This window comes from Panthera pardus, unplaced genomic scaffold (assembly GCF_024362965.1).
Source record: "Panthera pardus isolate Hobbes unplaced genomic scaffold, ASM2436296v1 HiC_scaffold_18, whole genome shotgun sequence".
Classification (NCBI taxonomy): Eukaryota; Metazoa; Chordata; class Mammalia; order Carnivora; family Felidae; genus Panthera; species Panthera pardus.
Window position 1 is genome coordinate 4,091,906 of NW_026526743.1, and position 20,509 is coordinate 4,112,414.

The 20,509-nt window shown below is 52.4% G+C and overlaps 1 protein-coding gene and 1 long non-coding RNA gene across 4 annotated transcripts; one reads left to right on the forward strand and one right to left on the reverse strand.

Moving 5' to 3' along the window:
• Window positions 1–1,547: 1,547 nt before the first annotated feature.
• LOC109253055 (uncharacterized) lies at window positions 1,548–15,050 on the forward strand. The gene is made up of 2 exons (XR_002074218.2): window positions 1,548–1,843; window positions 14,551–15,050. It is a non-coding gene; the product is annotated as an uncharacterized LOC109253055 (long non-coding RNA).
• NOSIP (nitric oxide synthase interacting protein) lies at window positions 5,665–20,491 on the reverse strand. Of its 3 annotated transcripts, none has more exons than XM_019425656.2 (9): window positions 20,368–20,491; window positions 11,196–11,266; window positions 10,587–10,692; window positions 9,464–9,545; window positions 6,773–6,932; window positions 6,563–6,681; window positions 6,216–6,403; window positions 5,983–6,091; window positions 5,665–5,771 (listed from the first exon to the last, which is right to left on the reverse strand). In XM_019425656.2, the coding sequence occupies exons 2-9, from the start codon at window positions 11,263–11,265 to the stop codon at window positions 5,700–5,702; spliced, it is 906 nt and encodes a 301-aa protein (XP_019281201.1). In that variant the 5' UTR covers window position 11,266; window positions 20,368–20,491; the 3' UTR covers window positions 5,665–5,699. The 3 variants fall into 3 exon arrangements, with proteins under 3 accessions (XP_019281201.1, XP_019281203.1, XP_019281204.1); XM_019425658.2 differs by lacking the exon at window positions 20,368–20,491 and adding an exon at window positions 12,242–12,325; XM_019425659.2 differs by lacking the exon at window positions 20,368–20,491 and adding an exon at window positions 12,157–12,178.
• Between the last annotated feature and the right edge of the window lie 18 nt (window positions 20,492–20,509).

Here is a 20,509-nt window from a genome sequence, read left to right on the forward strand (position 1 = left end):
ATACTGCCCCCTAGTGGCTGGAAGTGGAGAACTGGTTTATGAGAGTAGGGCAAATTTGTAGATCTCTGGGAGGGCTACATGTTTCAAAACTTTTTTTTTTAATCAAAATAATACAGCAACAAATTACTTGTATGGGACAGCTCATTACGAAAGATTTCCTGCACCTTGTCACCCTTTGTGCCTCTCCCCAGGTTTTTTTTTTTTGTCTTTTTGCACATTTTATTTTTAAATTTTGGCAGTATACTCATAGGATACAAAATTCTAAATGTACAAGATGTTACATGCTAAAAATGAGTCTTTCTTCCACCAAGTTCGCCTCCTCACAGGCAGCCAGTGTTTCTTTCCAGGGAGAATTTACATAGATTTAGGCAAATATGTACAAACTGTTTTTCTTTTTAATAGAAAGAAGGGCAGATGACTAACAATGTTTTTTACCTTTCTTGTTCCACTTAACAATTTTTTGAATCAGAACGCTCTGATCTTAAGTTTTTATAATTTATTTTTTATTGAGGTAATTCAGAAAATATATTTGAAGACCATTTCAGTTCAGTCCACGAAGATTTAACCAGTTCTCCCCTGACCAACATTTAGGCTGTTTTCAGTTTTTTTTTTTTTAAGTTTTATTTATTTTTTTTAATTTTTTAATGTTTATTTATTATTGAGAGAGAGAGACAGAGCATGAGCAGTGGAGGGGTACAGAGAGAGGGAGACACAGACTCTGAAGCCGGCTTCAGGTTCTGAGCTGTCAGCACAGAGCCCGACGTGGGGCTCGAACTCACCACAAACTGTGAGATCATGACCTGAGCCTAAGTCGGTCACTCAACCGACTGAGCCACCCAGGTGCCCCTTAAGATTTATTTACCTAAGTAATCTCTACACCCAGTGTGGAGCTGGAACTCATGACCCGAAGATCAAGAGTCCTGTGCTCTTCTGACTGAGCCAGCCAGGCACCCTGTACTGGGAACATTCTAGTTTGGGTTTTTTTCTTTTTCTTTTCCTTTCCTTTCCTTCCTCTTTCTTTTTCTTCCTTCCTTCCTTCCTTCCTTCCTTCCTTCCTTTCTCTTTCTTTCTTTCTTGTTTATTTATTTTTGAGGGGGGCAAAGGGAGAGGGGGACAGAGGATCTGATGTGGGCCCCGTGCCGACAGAAGAGAGTCCTATGTAGGCTTCGAACTCACGAACCAAACTGTGAGATGGTGACCTGAACTGAACTGGGATGCTTAACTGACGGGCTGCCCCCTAGTTCATGTTTTTTTGAGCATGTTTGTGCCTCTGTGGGGTGTATGGGTCAGTGGAGATTGTGGGATCGTGGAGTTGGCATCTTTAGCTTTTACTAGATATTGCCAAATTATCGCTGTTTCCTTGCCCACCAGTGTGGTTAAAAAAAAAAAAAGTTAGTTTCTGGGGCACCTGGGGGGCTCAGATTTCAGCTCAGGTCATGATCTTGTGGTTCACAAGTTCGAGCCCCGCGTCGGGCCCTGTGCTGACAGCTCAGAGCCTGGAGCTTGCTTTGGATTCTGTCTCTCTCTCTCTCTCTCTCTCTCTCTCTCTGTGCCCCCCACTCGCACTCTCTAAGATAAATAAACATTAAAAATTTTCCAATAAATTAAAAGATTTGCCTATTCTGGACTTTTTATATAAGAGGGACCATACATCATGTGACCTTTTATGGCTGGCTTTTCACTTCGCATACTGTGTTGTTGTTTTTATTTATTTAGTAATCTCTACACCCAACTTGGGGCTTGAACTCACGACCCCGAGATCAAGAGTCTCGCGCACTCTTCTGACTGAAGCCAGCCAGCTGCCCGGCCTACTGGTTTTCCAAGTTCATCCACGTTGTAGCAGGTACCGGTACGTCATCATTTTTATGGCTGAATGATATTTCTCTGGATGACTATACCATGTTTTGAGTATCCATTCAGCACTTGAAAGACATTTGGCTTGTTTCCACTTTTCGGCTAACGTGATTAGTGCCGCTCGGATCATTCATGGGGAAGTTTTTGCATGGACAGATTTTCAGTCTCCTTGGGTTATATACCTAGGAGTGGAATCATTAAGTTAATTTTTTTTTTAAGTTTTTTCTTTTTTTCCTTCTTTCTTCCCTTCTTTCTTTCTCTTTCTTTCTTTCTTCCTTTTCTTCCCTTTTCTTTCTTTCTTTCTTGTTTCTTTCTTTTTCTTTCTTTCTTTCTTTCTTTCTTTCCTTCCTTCTTTCTCTTTCTTTTTTTTTAAGAAAGAGAGACAGCGAGAGAGAGAGGGCAAGCAGGATAGGGGCAGAGAAAGAGGGAGGAGAGAGTCCCAAGCAGGTTCTGCACTGTCAGCACGGAGCCCGACTGGGGGCTGGGGACCCACGAACTGTGAGATTACAACCTGAGCTGAAATCAAGAGCCGGATGCTTAACTGACTGAGCCACCCGGGCACCTCCCCCCCCCCCTTATTTTTTTAGTTTTCAAATTTGACTTTTAACTCCCATAAAGTCCGCTGTTTGGTTACAAATCTATGGATTCTGATGAATCAGTCATGCAACCACCCCCACCATCAAGATACAGAACAGCCCCGCTGCCCCTCCCCCAAGCCTCCTGCTATCCACTCCTCCCTAGCCCATCCCGCTCCCTCCCTGGACAACCAAGGAATTGCCCCCTGTCTATATAGTTTTCCTTTCCAGAATAAATCTCCCTGTTTAAAAGCCTGAAGAACTGCAGGTCGTGGTCATGGACTCCGGTCATGGTCTCGCGGTTCGTGGGATCGAGACCCGAGTTGGGCTGTGTGCTGACAGGGTGGCGTCGGCTGGGGATTCTGTGTTCCTCTCTCTGCCCTTCCCCTGCTCTCGCTCTCAAAATAAATAAATAGACGTTTAAAGACACGTACAACTAAACGCCTTAAGAATTGCAAGTGCCCTCTGCAGGCCAGCTGAGGCCGGAGCCACTGCAGGCACCCCCCACCCCCCTTCCCCTGGCCTCTTTCTTGCTCTCAACTTCCCCAGCGGCGCCTAAGGGCCCTCTGCTGAGAAAAGGCACCTCCTCCTCTCCCTTCCACTGCTGCGGCTCAAGCTGCCGGGAGGCCCTTGCTTCCGCTCCCTGTCCCTTTTGAAACCTCAAAGGAAACTACTGTCTTGGATGGACCTTGACCTGCACCCTGCCGCCTCTCCGCAAAGGGGGTCTCGAAGGGCCCGCGAATCAGGGGGATTTAGGCCCCTTGTGGAAATACAGGTGCAAGGCTGGGAACCCTGGAAGCTTTGATCGGTGGTGGCAGGGCTGGCCTGAACACATGTGAACAAGACTGGAGTCCCTGAGGAGGCTGAGAGAAAACTGGAAGGTCCCAGGGGTGGTTGTGGGCGATTAAGAAAGAGGCTGAGGGGCGCCTGGGTGGCTCGGTTGGTTAAGCGTCTGGCTCTGGGTTTCGGCTCAGGTCATGATCCCACAGTTCGTGAGTTCTAGCCCCTCGTTGGGCTCTGCGCTCATGGCGGGTGCAGAGCTTGCTTGGGATTCCCTCTCTCTCTGCCCCTCCCCACCCCTCTGTCTCAAAATGAATACATAAACTTTAAAAAAAAAAAAAAAAAGAGGCTGATGGGGCACCTGGGTGGCTCAGTCGGTTATGTGTCCCACTTCGGGTCAGGTCATGATCTCGCGGTTCAACAGTATGGAGCCTCCTTGGGATCCTCTCTCTCCCTCTTGCTCGGCCCCTCCCCTGCTCCCTCGCTCAAAATAATAAATAAAACTTAAAAAAAAAAAACCAGGCTGAAGATTGGGGTGTTTAGGGACTGAGGGGTGGCTTGAAATGCTCTAGGTAGAAAGGAGTTGGCTGGAAGCTCACTAAGGGGGGGGGGGGGGCGATTCATGGGGTGACAATGTGGAGATACCTGGGGGAGGAAAAGGTACAGAGGATGGGAGGAAGGGCAGGGCTGGGGGTGGGGAGGTCTCTGGAGGCGGCTGGCTTCTAAGTGAACCTGACTTCTGCTACAGCCTTGAGCAGTGTCTTTGGGCAAGAGCATCTTCTCAGGGTCAGTGGGCTGTTCTGTGAAATGGGTACAAGCGTCCCTCCCCCAGGACTGTGGCCCGGACGCAAGAGGACCATAGATCGACAAGCCCAGATGGCAAGGCCTGCCCTTGAATGTCAGTGGCAACTGGGCCAGTTTCCAGGTTCTGGGGTCTAGGGATCAAAGGGAGGTCCTAGAAGGCTCTGGGGGAGAAAATGCTGGGTTTTGGGGGGGGGGGGTCCCCAGGGTGCAAGGATGATACACCCCCCTCCTACCCAAACCTTCCCCTGCAGACACCAGACAGGGTCTTCACCAAAGAGCACGGAAGGGCACTTCCCGGTCCTTTGAGTCGGGTCTGGGCGTTTGATGAAAACTTTTTACAGAAGTGAAAAGGCAGAGACTGTTTGCTGAACGAACAGCACATGCCCTGAGATGTCACGCTGGTTGAGCCAACTCGTGTACACACGTGGAGAAAGCCCTAGAAGACAGAACCTAGGTGTCCCTCAGGGCGGGAACGTTAAGGCTTGTCGATCTTTGCTTGACATATGCTCTACTTTGCACACTGCCCACGGGTGCTTTTATGAGTCGATGGTCATTGAAAACATAGCTCTAGGGGCGCCTGGGTGGCTCAGTCGGTTAAGCCTGCGACTTCGGCTCAGGTCATGATCTCCCGGTTCATGGGTTCGGGCCCTGGGTTTGACTCTGTGCTGACAGCTCAGAGCCTGGAGCCTGCTTCTGATTCTGTGTGTGTGTCTCTCTCTCTTTGCCCTGCCCCCCTCACCCCGCCGCTGCGCGCTCTCTCACTCTCTCTAACATAAACATTAAAAACTAAATTTAAAAAACGGGGAGAAAAAACCCACAGAGCTCTAAGACCTGCCCCTGTGCTCCTCCGTAAGCTGACTCCAGGCAGGTGCACCAGGCCCCACCCTCTGCGGCCTCCTCCCCCCTGCACCCTCGGCTCTCCACACCTGCCCGGTACTGTGCAGCCCCCGGCCTCTGGCGTCCTTGGACAAGGGTTTCTTCTTGCTCTTGGCCTTCCGGCAGTCAAGGGTCAGGGAGGAGGGCTCCTGACTGGGTGCCGGCTGCTCTCACTGCATTTTGTTTCCTTTGGGCGTCTCACCACCCTTTACTTGGGAGAGAGGCTTTCCTGGACATCTCGCGGGCTTCGAATGTGGAATGACTCAAAAAGATGCGGCGGGATTTCTACTTAGCCTGTCAAAGCGGCGCCTGCCTACGGTCGCAGCTGGGACCTTGACCTCTGGCCGCTCTAGCCCAGTTTTGTTTTGTTTTTTTTTTTAAATTTTTTTTTTAATGTTTTATTTATTTTTGAGACAGAGACAGAGCATGAACGGGGGAGGGGCAGAGAGAGAGGGAGACACAGAACCGGAAGCAGGTTCCAGGCTCTGAGTCATCAGCCTAGAGCCCGATGCGGGGCTCGAACTCACGGACCGCGAGATCGTGACCTGAGCTGAAGTCGGCCGCTTGACCGGCTGAGCCACCCAGGCGCCCCTCTTGCCCAGTTTTAACGCGTGCGTGTGGGCTCAGTTCGGATTTTCCTCTTAACGTCAGACCACCTTAAAGGTAACTTTAGCCCACGCCTTCACACTGGGGCACTGCAGCAGGTGCACGCTGGAGGGCTCCCCGTGTGGCCCCAGGGCTCCCGCGAGGCCAACGAAGGCACCACAAGGGCCGGTGAGTCCAAGCCTGTTTATTTGGTCTCCTGTGCACTCAGGCCTGCATCACCGGCCTGGACTTCTCAGCCTGCAGCTTCACTCCGGAGCCCGCGAAGCCGGTGCCGCCCTGGGGAGGGGGGGACGAGGCCAAGGTGGAGGCAGGTCGGGCTGCAGGGCCCGTTGCGGGGGTATCCTAAGCCCGCAAGGTGAGGCAGGACCCCAGCTTAGGAAGGCGGGGGTGGGGCGTGGAGGAGGCAGGGCGGGGTCCTACTCCCCAGTAGGTGCGGTTGTAGGGAGAGGACGGGGGCGGGGTCCTGGGGAGGCGGGTCACCGCTCACCCGCTGCAGCACGATGATGTCCCGGTCGGTCAGCTTCTCCCCGTTCACGGGGTCTACCATGTCTTTCCGAATCAACTTCTGCACGCACTCCAGGGTGACCACAGCCCCACTTCGGTGAGAGTGAGGGTGGGAGACAGCGATCAGAGAAGGCCCCGCTCGGGTGAGGGGCAGCCACACTGCCCGGCCCGGCCCGGCCCTGCAGGTCCCCAGGTCATCCTCCCCGGGCGACTCACGAGGGCCTCAGCACAGCGCAAGGCGTGGCGTTGCTCAGGCTGTCGCGGGTCACAGCGCACACGTAGCGCTCACTGCGTGTGATGAGCCCCACGCGGTCCACGGAGCTGTCCAGCGGCGTGAAGCGCACGGGTGTCAGGTCAGACATGCGCAGCGGCTTCCCAGACATGGGGCAGGTCACGGTGCGCGACTGCGCAGGACGGGGGGGGGGGGGGGGGTGCGGTCAACAGGCCGGGCTGGGGCCAGGTGGAGGGAGGATGGGGGTCCCGGGCAGGGAAGGAGGCGCTGGGGACACTGGGGGACTCGGGTCCTCTGTGCCAAGCGGGCACAGGGTGCTGGGGATGCTCACAGGCTTCTCCAGCTTGGTGGCCTTGGCCTCGGGGGTCAGCGACGGGATCCAGAAGCTGGGCAGTGCTTTGTCCTTGTCCTTGCCCGCGGGGCCCGCACTGGCCCCGGGGCGGGCGTCATCTGCGGGAGGGAGAGGGGCCCGGATGCCGCACCCAGGGAGGCACCCGGCCCTGCGGGACCCGCGCCCCCCGGCAAGTCCGCTCCCCCTCACCTGGACCGGTCTCGGGGGCGGCCTTGGGCGTGAAGGGGTTGAGGGGCCGGCTCACGATGGCTGCCTCCTTCTCCAGGAAGCCCCGCACCTGGTCCTGCGCCGCCGCCCGCTGCAGCTCTTTCTGTTCCTCACGCCGGGCACCCCGCTGCTTCTCGTAGGCCTGTGGGCAGCGAGAAAGAAGTGGGCTCGGCACCTTCCCGTGCGTTGTGGCGTTTGAGGGTGGCTCTTCCCATTTCACAGACGGGTAAACCGAGGGCTCCGCAGGGGACGGTCCTGGCAGCGGCAGTTAGTAGAGGCTGGTAACTGCCTGAGTGTGAGTCTTTTTAAGTTATTTAAAGTTTATTTTGAGAGAGAGAGAGAGAGAGAGAGAGCGCGTGGGCGCATGCCCAAGTGGGAGAGGGAGAGAGAATCCCAAGCAGGCTGTGTACGAGCGGGGCTCGAACTCACAGGCCGTGAGATCATGACATGAGCCGAAGTCGGACGCTTAACCGACTGAGCCACCCAAGCGCCCCAGTATCTGACTCTTGATTTCAGCTCGGCTCAGCTCCACCGACAGGTGGAGTCCAACGCAGGGCTCGAACCCACGACCTGAGCCGCGGTCGGACGCTGAAGCGACAGGGTGTGAATCTTTAACCCGTGGATGTTGTAATCTGTGGCGTGGCTCTGCTGCCTTTGCTCGTCCCTTCCCCCACCGCAGGGCACTTAGGTCATTTCCCATTTAGCTGGTTTGGGACTCAGTGGCCTCTTTGTTCCTAGGCAGCAGAGTGGTCAGCAGTTTGGCAGGGGACAGACGGCCAGAGCTTAAACCTTGCCTCCGTCACCGAGGAGCTCTGTGACCTCCAGTAAGTGCTGTGACTCCTCCCGGCCTCAGTTTCTTCATTTGTAAAACAGGCTAACAATGGCGACTGACCGCGGAGGTTCACTGGGTTACGCGGGAGATTTTCGGCACAGAGCAAGCGCTCGATTCATGTGCCCGTGGGCCATATTATATTGATTTTACAGGGTAGGTACTGTAGATCCTGTCCTGCCCTCGAGGCGAGCTCCAGGAGGGTTAAGAAGCAATGAACGATCACAGAACCCTAAGTGTGCAGGTGGTACAGGTGTGTGGAGACACAGGGACACAGCGCTGGGTTCTAGGACTGCCCCGGGCCACCCAGCTGCGTGAGGAGAAGACGGAGGGGAACTGGTGCTCGGGAGGACCTCTAGCATGGTCACCCTGATGAGGGAGCACCCAGGCGGCCACTAAGCCATGCAGAGGGTATAGGCACAGGGAAAGCCACTTACTCAAGACAAAAGGCTCAACAAGAAACTAACCCTTGGGGCGCCTGGGTGGCTCTGTGGGTTAAGTATCTAATTCTTTTTTCTTTTTTTTTTAATGTTTATTTATTTTTGACAGAGAGAGAGAGAGAGAGAGAGAGAGAGAGAGAGAGAGACAGAGCATGAACAGGGGAGGGGCAGAGAGAGGGAGACACAGAATCTGAAACAGGCTCCAGGCTCTGAGCTGTCAGCACAGAGCCCGATGCGGGGCTCGAACTCACAGGCCGTGAGATCATGACCTGAGCCGAAGTCGGACGCTCAACCGACTGAGCCACCCAGGCGCCCCAGTATCTGACTCTTGATTTCAGCTCGGGTCATGATCTCCCAGGTTTGGGTTCGTGAGTTCAAGCCCCACGTCAGGCTCTGCACTGATAGGAACCTGCTTAGGATTCTTTCTCCCTCTCTCTCTGCCCTTCCCCACCCCCCCTGATATTTCTCTCTCTAAATAAATAAATAAATAAATAAACTTAAAAAAAAAGAAAAAAATAGGGTGCCTAGGTGGCTCAGTCGGTGAAGTGTCCAACTTTGGCTCAGGTCATAATCTCATGGCTCATGGGTTTGAGCTCCGTGTCGGGCTCTGTGCTGAGCTTGAAGCCTAGAGCCTGCTTTAGATTCTGTGTCTCCCATTCTCTCTCTCTCTGCCGCTCTCCTGCTCGTGCTCAGACTCTGCCTCTCTCTCTCAAAAATACATAAACATTAAAAACAAAAACAAAAAGAATCTAACCCTCAGTGTTTCTGGAGCTCTAGGAAGCCTGGCAGGAAAAGGAGGGAGATCGACCAGCTGCGCCTCAAACACGGCGATAAACGGGGTCCCTCCTACCCACAAAATGAGTTCAGCCGTGGAAAGTGGGCATGGCTCCAAGTAAATGCCTCGAGAATTCTGATCTGTGAGCATCTCCCACACGCCCTGCAGCGCCCTCTGATTTGGCCCTGTCAGCCCATTTGAGAGGCAGTGCAACCGAGGCCCAGGGAGATGAGGTGACATCAGTCAATTTACCAAGTGTTCACAGAGAACCTAGGGCCATGGGGTGGGCAAAAGATCTGTTCCCTGCCCCTGGGGCCTGCCATCTAGTGGCGGAAGTGGGCACACGTCAGCCACAGGCTGAGTCACAACCATAAGTGTCAAGAGGTTGTGGGGGGTGGGCAGACCCTTGAGGCCCTGGACTAGCAGGAGGTCAGAGGAGGCGACGCCTGGGAGGAAATCTGGAGAAGGAGAAGGAGCTAACCAGGAGAAGCGGGGGACGGGACGGTGCGCCAAGCAGAGGGAACAGCATAGGCAAAGGCTCAGAGGGAAAAGGAACTTAGACAAGAAGGCCAGAGAGGCTCTGTGAGCTCGGGATCAAAGCCGCCCGCCCGTGCCCCCATCCCCATCACCTTCATCTGCCGGGCGATCTCCTTCTTCTGGTGCAAAATGTACTCCAGGATCGCCTCACGCTCGTACAGGTAACCATCCGGGCTGTAAGGACAGGACGGGATGGGAAGCCATAGGCTCCCTGCCCTGGGCACGCACGAAGCGTCTTCCAGGCGGCGGGTCACGCGGTGCCTAGCACAGCTCTCTGAGTGACCACGCCATTTTCACTATCCTGGCTTTGCCTTGTAGGGAAAATCTTGTGCAATAAAGGGCTAGCTCAGCGGGCCGCGTTCTCCAAACCCTACACGTTCCAAAGGACCCGGCCCTTGAACCAGCTCCCAGGAGGGAGCCTCTGAGCCCTTGGAATGTGCTGCCTGATAAAAGTGTCTTAGTTCACCTGGTGGGGGAGGTGGCTGGGCCATGTGGTATGAGGTTAGACCTCTGGAGGGCCCGGAGACCAAAGTCACGCCATGCCTGAGTTACCAGCCTCCAGTAAAATCCCTGGACACTGGGGCTCCCGTGAGTTTCCCCCGGTGGGTGGCGCCCATGTCTGCCTGCTGTCACATGTCGTTGTCGGGAGACTAGCGCTGTCTGTGTGACCCTATTAGGAGAGGACAACTGGAGGCTCGATCCTGGTCCCTCCTGGGCTCGGCCCCATGTGCCTTCTCCCCTGACTGACTTAATCTCCATCTTTGTACCGTAATAAGCCGTCACTGACTCTTAACCACCTTTCTGAGTTGCGAGTTCTTCCAATGAATCACTGAACCTGCAGGTGGCCTCAGGGACCCTGAGCCACCGTCTGCTCTCGTCACTATGTCTGTAAAACAGACCTGTAAAGTGAGCCCATATTTAGTCACTGGACTAAGCACCTTGTACCCATTATCTCACCGAGGCCTCTGCCAGACCACAAGGCGGGGAATGGTAAATGCTCCACACATAAGCTATTATTATGTGCCAGGCAAGGATCCAAGGGCCCTACCCTCTGTTACGGATGTATTCTTTTCCACATCCCTGGGGAACACGTTAGGATCGTGCCCATGTCTCAGATGAGCACACTGAGGCTCTTGAGGGGTTAAGGGGCTTGCCCAGGGCGCCCTGGCTGTGCAGGCGGTTCCCCACACCCCCCAGTGCAGTTCCCCAGCTCACGTGACGACAGGGTCGTGGCAGGGCTGCAGAGAGAGGCAGCAGCAGTCAAAGTCCTTGACAGCATCCCGGCTCAGTCGAATGTTCTGGGTCCCATAGCCTGAGGCCGCTGGGGACAGACAGAGGCAGAGGGATGGAAGGACAGGAGAGGTGCCCCTTGCGAAACCCCAAGAGAAAGGCACAGAGAGAACTTGCATGTGGGGGGGGGGGGTGTTGGGCGGGACTCCGAGAGACAGGCAGTCAAGAGCTCGGGCTGTGTGTGCGCATTGGGGGCGGGGCATAACCCTCAGGAAGGTGTCAATCCAGAGGGTAAGTGACAGGCTGTCACCGAAGTTGCCAGGTAGAGAGGCTCACGCCTGACTCCCCTCAGCCCAGACTCAAGGGCGTGGCCCTCTCTGGGCCTCAGTTTCTGCCTCTGGAATATGGCTACGACAAGCCATAAGCGCCCACTGCAGGGGCACGGGATCGCGTGGGCTGTTACTCTTAGTGTCATGACCATCGGTCGGCGGGTGGGGTGGGGAGGGAAAGAGACATGCCCAGAAGACACAACCGGAGGTGCAAAGTGAGATGGTGCCTTTGAGATACAACTGTCCCCCCTCCCAAACCCAGTACCTGTGTCCTTCTTCTTCTCGTGGTAGGTATAGACGGCCCCTGCCGTGCAGTTCTTGCCGTGCCGGGTCATCCTGCGGGGAGGAGGAGGGGACAGTTGCAGGGCTGTGGTGGAGGGAGGCCCCAGGGAGGACAGGCGCTCGGAGCCGACCTGCCCCTGGCCTTGCCAGATGGGAAAACGGGGGGTGGGTCAGCGGAGGACAGTCTCACACGCGTCGACTGGTTAGGAAATACCCACAGACTCCAAAAAGAAAGACAGCATTTTACTTTGGAAAGTGACCTACACTCTGCTTGTGGAATCATGCATCAGAAGGGGTGCACCCTCTGAGTTACTCTGAGGCGGCGGAAGGAGGGTTCTCTGAAATCGAGAAGTTCTGGCAGCAGATGAGGATGCGTGGGGCTCCTTACATACAGACACGGTGAAGTGAGGGGCCTCAGAGATGTTCTGTTTGGGGTTATGTATGCAAGTGTGCGCTCGGTGTATGCCTACAGGCTCACTGCAGTGGAGTGCGGTTTTGGGGGGTTCACCACCCTCTCGCCTGGGTGGGTGAAAGCACACGTAAGCAAAGGGGAAATCTGCACTATGGTCCAATTGTTTCCAAACATGATCGATTGCACCGGGATAAATTCCCATTTTCTTTCTTTCTTTTTAAGTTTATTCATTTATTTTGAGAGAGAGAGAGAAAGCATGAGTCGGGAGGGGCAGAAAGACAGAATCTCAAGCAGGCTCTGCACTGTCAGCACGGAGCCCGACGCGGGGCTCGAACTCACGAACCGTGAGCTCGTGACCCGAGCCGAAGTCGGATGCTTAACTGACTGAGTCAGCCGGGTGCCCCGGAATTCACATTTTCAAAACAGGTGTTCTAGCGGAACTGACTGTACATGGGGCTCTGGCAAATCAACAAGAAAAAAAAACAGCCACCCTGACAGGAAAATGAGCAAAGGATGTGAAAAGGCAACTTACAGAAGCGGCTCAAAGACTAACGAGCGTATGGAGAGATAATCCAGCTCTCTTCAGATGAAAACCACAGTGAGATAGCACTTCATACCTATCATCATCAGGCTGACAGGCGAAACTTCAAAAAGCTGGGTAAGACCAGGGCTTGGTGAGGACACATGATCAGTTTCAGGACCCTTAAGGCAATGCAGTGGGGAGAGTGGACAGGGTCAGCCTCCTGGAACACAGGCTGGTGGTACTTTAGCCAGGTAAGCATAGGTGATTCTGCACCGTGGGTGATGGGCCCCAAAGACATTCTCAGAGACACCCACAAGGAGCATGCCCAAGGATGTCCACAGCAGTGTTATTTATACCAGAGGGGAGTCAAAGGCACCTGATGTCCCTCCCTGGGAGAATGGGTGGTGACAGCCCATCCCGGAGACCACCCAGCAGTGAGATGCAATCTGCTAGATACATGCAAGGTATCACAGGTGGATCTTAACACTGGGTATAAAAAATAAGAAAAAAAAAAAAAGTAAGGGGCACCTGGGTAGCTCAGCCAGTGGAGCATCTGATTCTTGATTTCGGATCAGGTCACGTTCCTGGGGTCGTGGGATCGAGCCCTGAGTTGGACACTGTGCTGAGGGTGGATCCTGCTTAAGATTCTCTTTCTCTCCCCCTCTGCCCCTCTCCCCTGCTCATGTGCACATACTCTCTCTAAAATAAAATACATAAAATTTAAAAAATAAAACAGAATTACTACCAAGCTACGTGTGTGCAAGATAGTACATTTTATTGTTTTACTTACTTTTGAGAGAGAAAGAGAGAAAGAGGGAGCATGGGAAGGGCACAGAGAAAGGGAGAGAGAGAGAATCCAAAGCAGGCTCTGCACTGTCAGCTCGGAACTTAACATGGGGTTCAAACTCACGAACCGTGAGATCATGACCTGAGCGGAAATCAAGAGTTGAATGCTTAACCACCACACTGAGCCACCCAGGCGCCCCAAGATAGTGCGTATTAAAGAATACTTACAAACAAGAGCGTGTGTATTCTGCATATCGGAGTGGTTGCCCATGTGTCGGTGGGGACTAATCAGGGGCTGGAGCTACAGGAGGGGGGTGTAGGCTATAGGGATCAAGGATTGGGCAAGATGACCTTCAGCCTGGGCTTGAGTCCAGGGTTGGCCCCGCATTGGCTGTTGTGACCCTAGGGTGGCCATTTCCTTTCTCTGAGCCTTGGTTTAATTTGGCAAAAAGTTAATCATCCCTGGGCTAACCATGGGATCTCATTGCCGGGACCGGATTTCTGTGACAGCTGAGTGAGTCCTGCTCAGAGCCTGGCACATAGGCGGTGTTCAGGAAATATTCTCTCTGGCTCTCTGGTTGTGAGAAAGGTCCAGAAGGCTGGGGTGGAGCCGGGGGCGGGGGGACACAGCCAAGGACTCCCAAACTGCAAAAAGTAACTTTGTCTCCATTCCCCTCTTCTGGTCGCCTTCAGACTCTTGTCTTTCACATTCAGAACTTGAACCACAAAACTCTCTCCCTCTCCGAGCTATGGATCTCGCTCTCCCCCTACTGGCGATTTCCTCTCAGAAGCTGATTTTTGTTCTTCGGTGTATGGACATAGATCTGATGCGTGTTGACAGAGATGTATGCCCTTGTGACTGCCACCCCAGTCGAGACACAAAACATTTCACCCCAGTGGTGGCCACTGTGCTGCTTGCGACAGCTAACCTTGGTGAAACGCCCCAACTTGACCCATGGCCCTCCTCCAACTTCCCCTCACCCCCAAGCTTTTGAGCAAACATCCAGCACCTGCTGTCTCCCCTCGCTCACCTGCCAGGCACTCCTCCCCCCACCCTCTGGCTTCAGCCCCAGCCCCCCCAACTGCCACTCATGAAGGTCGCATTGACCTCCTCATGGCCAAATTCCCTACTCTATTCTTAGTTGTCAACTGCCTTGACCCTCTGTGGGATTTGGCACACAGCTGCTCGTCTTGTGGCCAATGACAGGGGTTTCTACGCTCTTTGGCTTCATGGCCATGGCCGGAGACATTTTCCCTCCAAGAGTAAAAGAAGCAACTACAGAGGCAACCTTTTTTTTTTTTTTTTTTTTTTTGACTTGGCCAGGTGATAATGAAACAGTCCCACAGAACACTGCTAAGATCCCTGACCCCACGCCAACTCTCTGTGCCCCCATCTCATTGATTGTCCAACCTCAACCACTCTCTGAAGTCTGGCCCATGACCATTTTTCAGATGGGCAAAAGGATTCTTAGAAGTGAAGCCATTGCCTAGGGCAGCGGTTCTCAAAGTAAGGTCCGGGGATCCTAGAGGGGTTCCTAAGATACCTTCAGGGGGTCCACAAGCTATTTCCATAATAATAACATGTGTTTGCCTTTGTTACTCTCGCTCTCTCACAAGTGCACAGTGGAGTTTTCCAGAGACAGCGTGACACGTGAGGATGTCGTTGCTCCCACCGCAAACTGAGTGTATGCTTCTGCATCCTTGGCTTTTAAAAATGTTTTAGGGGCGCCTGGCTGGCTCAGTTGGTGGAGCATGTGACTCTTAATCTCAGGGTCCTGAATTCAAGCCCCACAGTGGGTGTGGAGCCGATTTTTAAATAACGTTTTATTATGCTAAGAGAAAGGAAGCTGGCACAAAGGCCATGTATCGTAGGGTTCCACGTATAAGAAATGTCCAGAACAGGCAAATCCATGGAGACAGAAAGCAGAATGGTGGTTACCACAGGATGGGAGAAGGGGAAGTGAGGAGTGGCTTTCTGGTTTCTTTTTGGGGTGATGAAAATGTTCTAGAATGATAAGTGGTGGTGATTGCACAAAATAGTGTATATATCACTTTAAATGGATGAATTTTGTGTTATGTGAATTACTGCTCAATAAAAACCTTTTTCTTTTTCTTTTTTTTTTTTTAACGTTTATTTATTTTTGAGACAGAGAGAGACAGAGCATGAATGGGGGAGGGTCAGAGAGAGGGAGACACAGAATCCGAAACAGGCTCCAGGCTCTGAGCTGTCAGCACAGAGCCCGACGCGGGGCTCGAACTCACGGACCACGAGATCATGACCTGAGCCGAAGTCAGCCGCTTAACCGACTGAGCCACCCAGGCGCCCCAAACCTTTTTCTTTTTTAAAGTTTATTTAGACAGAGAGAGAGAAAAAGAGAGAGTGAAGAAGGGGCAGACAGAGAGGGAGAGAGAAGAATCCCAGGCAGGCTCCACGCTGTCAGTATGGAGCCCGATGCGGGGCTCGAACCCATGAACCGTGAGATCATGCCCTGAGCTGAAACCAAGAGTCGGACGCTTTACCGACTGAGCCACTCAGGCGCCCCATAAAAACCTTTTTTCACATCAGGTTTAATTTCTGGTACAGCAAATATGAATCGATAGAACTCACATAAACAAAAGTTCTCTGGAGTCCTGGATGACTTTTACGACACGGAGACCAAAAAGTTTAAGAGCTGCTGGCCACGGGCTAACGGGCTGGTGGGCGGCCGTGGCAGGACCCACCGCGGCTGTATGGTCACCTCATTAGGGCCAAGTTCAAAACAGAGAACAGAACTACTGCCATCTGCTGTCGCTAGTATTTCAGAGAAATTCCAAAATCCTATCTCCTGCTTATCATCATGCCCCACTTCCGGGGGAGGAAACAGGCTCGGGCATCCCCCAGCTGGGAAGGGGAACCCAGGCAAGCAGGCTGCGGAGCCGCCCCCTTAACCGCATGACAACTGTCAGTCCTCCCAAGAGGGTGACAGTCTGAGGACACAGGCCAACCCATTTCCCACCCTCCCTTTTTTTTTTGTACAAAGCCTTCAAGATCTGGACTATGCTTTACTCTTTCAACACATTTCAATTCAGACACGAAACGTTCACTGGAGATACTTGACCTCTATTTAGGTTTTGTGATTTACGGCTGCCAAGGTACATTCACATACCACCTCTGTTCCGAACATGCTTACAAGGTTTCCGATAACTCGGTCTAGTGTTGGCGTTTCTATTTAAATGAATTAAAATGAAAGAACCGAGAAAAATTCAGTCCCTCAAGTCAAACTAGCCACTTAGTAAAGTGCTGCACGGCCTCTTGGGACTAGCAGCTAGGGCTCGAAGGGCACAGGGCACAGCGCTGCGATGGGACTTTTAAAAACCATGACCACAATACCATTAACACGCTAATGGTTCTGGCTGGCGTTCAAATTACCGACTCCCTGCCGTCTTTTTCTGCAGTTGGTTTTCTGAACTCTAAAACCAGTGGCTCTTAACCTTTTGGTGGGGTCAGAGATCCCTTTGAGAACCTAGAGAATGCCACACACCCCTCTCCCTAAAAGGTGTGTGCCAGGCCATTCCAGGGGTATGAAGGCTTCTGTGTTAAAGGAAACCAAGGAGCTAATTACACTCAAGGAAATCACAGAGTTAGGACGGGGTGTAAGCAGTACCAAGAGAGTTCGCTAAAAGCAAAAGTGAGCATCTGAGATTCTCCTGTTTTTTTCAAGTTTTTATTTAAGTAATCTCTACGCCCAACGTGGGGCTCGAACTCACAGCCCTAAGATCAAGAATCACACACCCCTCTGACTGAGCCAGCCAGGCACCCCCAGAGATTCTCTATTAATAATGGCTGATGCAGGGGCGCCTGGGTGGCTCAGTTGGTTAAGCATCTGACTTTGGCTGCGGTTAAGATCTTGCAGTTTGTGGGTTCAACCCCCACATCGGGCTCTGTCCTGACAGCTAAGAGTCTGGAGCCCGCTTTAGATTCTGTGTCTCCCTCTCCCTCTGCCCCTCCCCTGCTTGTACTCTCTCTCTCTCAAAAATAAATAAACATTAAAAAGAAATTTTAGGGGCACCTGGGTGGCTCCGTTGGTTGAGCGTCCAACTTCAGCTCAGGTCATGATCTTGTGGTTTGTGGGTTCGAGCCCCGCATCGGGCTCTGTGCTGACAGCTCAGAGCCCGGAGCCTGCTTCGGATTCTGTGTCTCCCTCTCTCTCTGCCCCTCCCCTGCTCATGCTCTGTCTCTCTGTCTCTCAATAATAAATAAACATTTAAAAAAAAAACAAAACTTTTTTTTTTTTTTTTAATTTAAAGGGACACCTGGGTGGCTCAGTTGGTAGAGCGTCCAACTTCAAGCTCAGGTCATAATCTCACGGTTTGTGGGTTCAAGCCCCGCACTGGGCTCTGTGCTGACAGCCCCGAGCCTGGAGCCCGCTTTGGATTCTGTGTCTCCCTCTCTCTCTGCCCCTCCCCGACTCATGCTCTGTCTCTCTCTGTCTCTCAAAAATGAATAAACGTCAAAAAAAGAGAAAAGATAAGTAAAAGAAGTGGAAAATCATTTTGCAACCCCTGACGACACAGTTGACGAGGCAACGATTGTTGAGGGATGCCCTTAAGGGAAAGACTGAAGGGAACTGCATGTTCGCAGGGTGCCAATACCCGTTAGCGGAAAGGATAAGAATGTAACTTTACAGTGCAGGTTTGGCTCTTCCTATCTGCATCAGTCGGCTAGGGCTGCCAGAACAAAATTCCATCTACTGGAATGTGGCTTAGACAACAGACGTTTATTTGTGGAGATATTTATGGTTCTGGAGGCTGGAAGTCCAAGATCACGGTGCTAGCATGGTCAGCTTCTGGTGAGGACTCTCTCTTCCTGGCTCCCGGATAGCTGGCCGCCTTCTTGCTGTGTCCTCACAGGGCAGAGAGCGTGCTCTCTGGCATCTCCTCCTGTCCTAACAACACCAACCCCACGCGGTAGGACTCCACTCCCACGATCTCACGTAACCTTCATTTTGTCCGTCACAGACAATCTCCGAAATAGTCGTATTGCTGGCGAGGGCTTCAACATAAGGAACGTGGCAGGGATCAACCAAAAAGGGTCAGGATAGTAAAGATTTTGGACTTTGGGGGCGCCTGGGTGGCTCAGTCGGTGGAGCGTCGGGACTTCGGCTCAGGTCATGATCTCACGGTTCGTGAGTTCGAGCCCGGGGTCGGGCTCTGGGCCGATGGCTTGAAGCCTGCTTCAGATCGTGTGTCTCCTTCTCTCTCTGCCCCTCCCCCACTCGTGCTCTTTGTCTCTCTCCAAAATAAATAAACATTAAAAAAAAAAAAAAAAGATTTTTGACTTCGTGGCCCATTGGGCCCATCACAACTACTCAGCTCGGCTCTCCTATGGCAAGAGCAGCCGTGGACACCACGGACATGAACGTGCATGGCTGTGTTCCAATAAAAGTCTCCTTGTGGACACGGACATCTGAATCACGCAAATTGCCATGGGTCACAAGATATCATTTCTTTTGATTTTGTCTAATTTTTTAAAAACGTTACAACCGTTCTTAGTTTGCAGGCTGTACAAAGACAAGTGGGGGTTGCAAATCATATATCCAATCAAGGAATAACATCTAGAATATACGAAAGACTTATAACTCAATAATAAAAAGATGAGTGACCCAATTTAAAAATAGGCAAGGGGTGGGGTGAGGGGGCGCCTGGCTGGCTCGGTCCCTAGGGCACGTGACTCTTGATCTCAGGGTTGCAAGTTTGAGCCCCATGTTGCGTGTAGAGCAATTACTTAAAAACAAAATCTTTAAGGGGTGCCTTGGTGGCTCAGTTGGTTAAGGGTCAGACTTCGGCTCAGGTCATGATCCTGCAGTTCGTGAGTTCCGTGCTGACAGCTCAGAGCCTGGAGCCTGCTTCGGATTCTGTGTCTCCTTCTCTCTCTGCCCCTCCCTCACTCGCACTCTGTTTCTCTCTCTCTTTCTCAAAAAATAGACATTAGAAAATTATATTTAAAAAATCTTTCGAACTAAATAGGGGTGCCTGGGTGGCGCAGTCGGTTGAGCATCAGACTCTTGGTTTTGGCTCAGGTCATGATCTCATGATTCATGAGATCGAGCCCCACAGACAGCATAGAGCCTGCCTGGGATTCTCTCTCTCCCCCTCCTCCGTTCATGGGTGCACTCTCTCTAAATAAATAAATAAAACTTTACTTTTTATTTTATTATTATTTTTTAATGTTTATTTTTTGAGAGGAGGGGAGAGGGGCAGAGAGAGAGGAAGACACACAATCTGAAGCAGGCTCCATCCAGGCTCTGAGCCATCAGCACAGAGCCCGATGCGGGGCTCGAACCCACAGACCGCAAGATCATGACCTGAGCTGAAGTCTGACGCGCCTAACCGACTGGACCACCCAGGCGCCCTAATAAAACTTTAAGTAATGCAATAAAAAACCACAGTGAGATACCAGTTCAAACCCACTAGGAGGATGACAACCGAAAAGTCAGATCATAACAAGTGTCGAGAAACTGGAACCCTTACACACTGAGTGGGAATGGAGGCTGGGGCAGCCACTGTGGAAAAGTCTGGCAGTTTCTCAAAAGCCTAAAGGTACAGTTCCCATTTGATTCAGCAATGCTGCTTCCGACAGAAATGAAAACACGTCCACACAAAAATTCTCACACAAATATTCTCAGCAGCGTTATCACAGAATCTGAAGCAGGTTCCAGGCTCCCAGCGGTCAGCAGAGAGTCCGACAGGGGGCCTGAACTCACAAACCCCAAGATCATGACCTGAGCCAAAGTCGGATGCTCAACCGACTGAGCCACCCAAGCGCCCCATAGGCGATAGGGATTCTTACATTATTCTCTGTGAGTTTGAACATTTTCACAATAAAACATTAAAGTAAAAGCCTTCGAGGCCCAAGTTCACACCGACTCAACAGCACCATCGGGATGAGAACCCAGGTCGGCCTGACCCCAGACCTCCCCAGAGGAAAAGGTTAAAGCCTCCACCAACTCTGAGAAGGAAGGAGTTGTCAAAAAAAAAAAAAAAAAAAAAAAAAAAATGCAGAGAAGACAGCGGCGGGCGACTGCACAACTCCTCCGCCCTCCCGGTCACAGATGGGAAACTGAGGCCAGGAAAGGGGGTCCTTCTTCCTCAAGTCCCACTCCTTAGACCCTCCCAAGAGTCCCAGTCTCCTCCTTCCCCTGGGACCCCCGGCCCACAGCCCTCTATGGTGGAATACCAACACTTAAGAAGTGCCGGATGGAGGCCTGGTTACCTCCCGGGGATGCCGGGAGATGTAGTTCAGCTTCAGACACGGGGCGCCTGGAGTCGTCTATTAATGATTGACAGGGAGTCGGGAATTCGAAACCCTGTCCCTGTCTCCCTCAGGACCCCAGAAGTCTAGCCCGCGGGAAAGCGATCGCAGCAACACGATCCCCCCCACCCCCTGGAACTCACCTCACAAACGACTCCTCGACCCTCCGTCGCTTCTTCAACTGTGCCCCTACACCGGAAAGGAGGGCTGTTTTCCCCTCAGCGCTACGCCCACTTCCGCCCGGAAAAAGGACCGGAAGTAGAGCTGCCCCTAGTTGCCGAGATA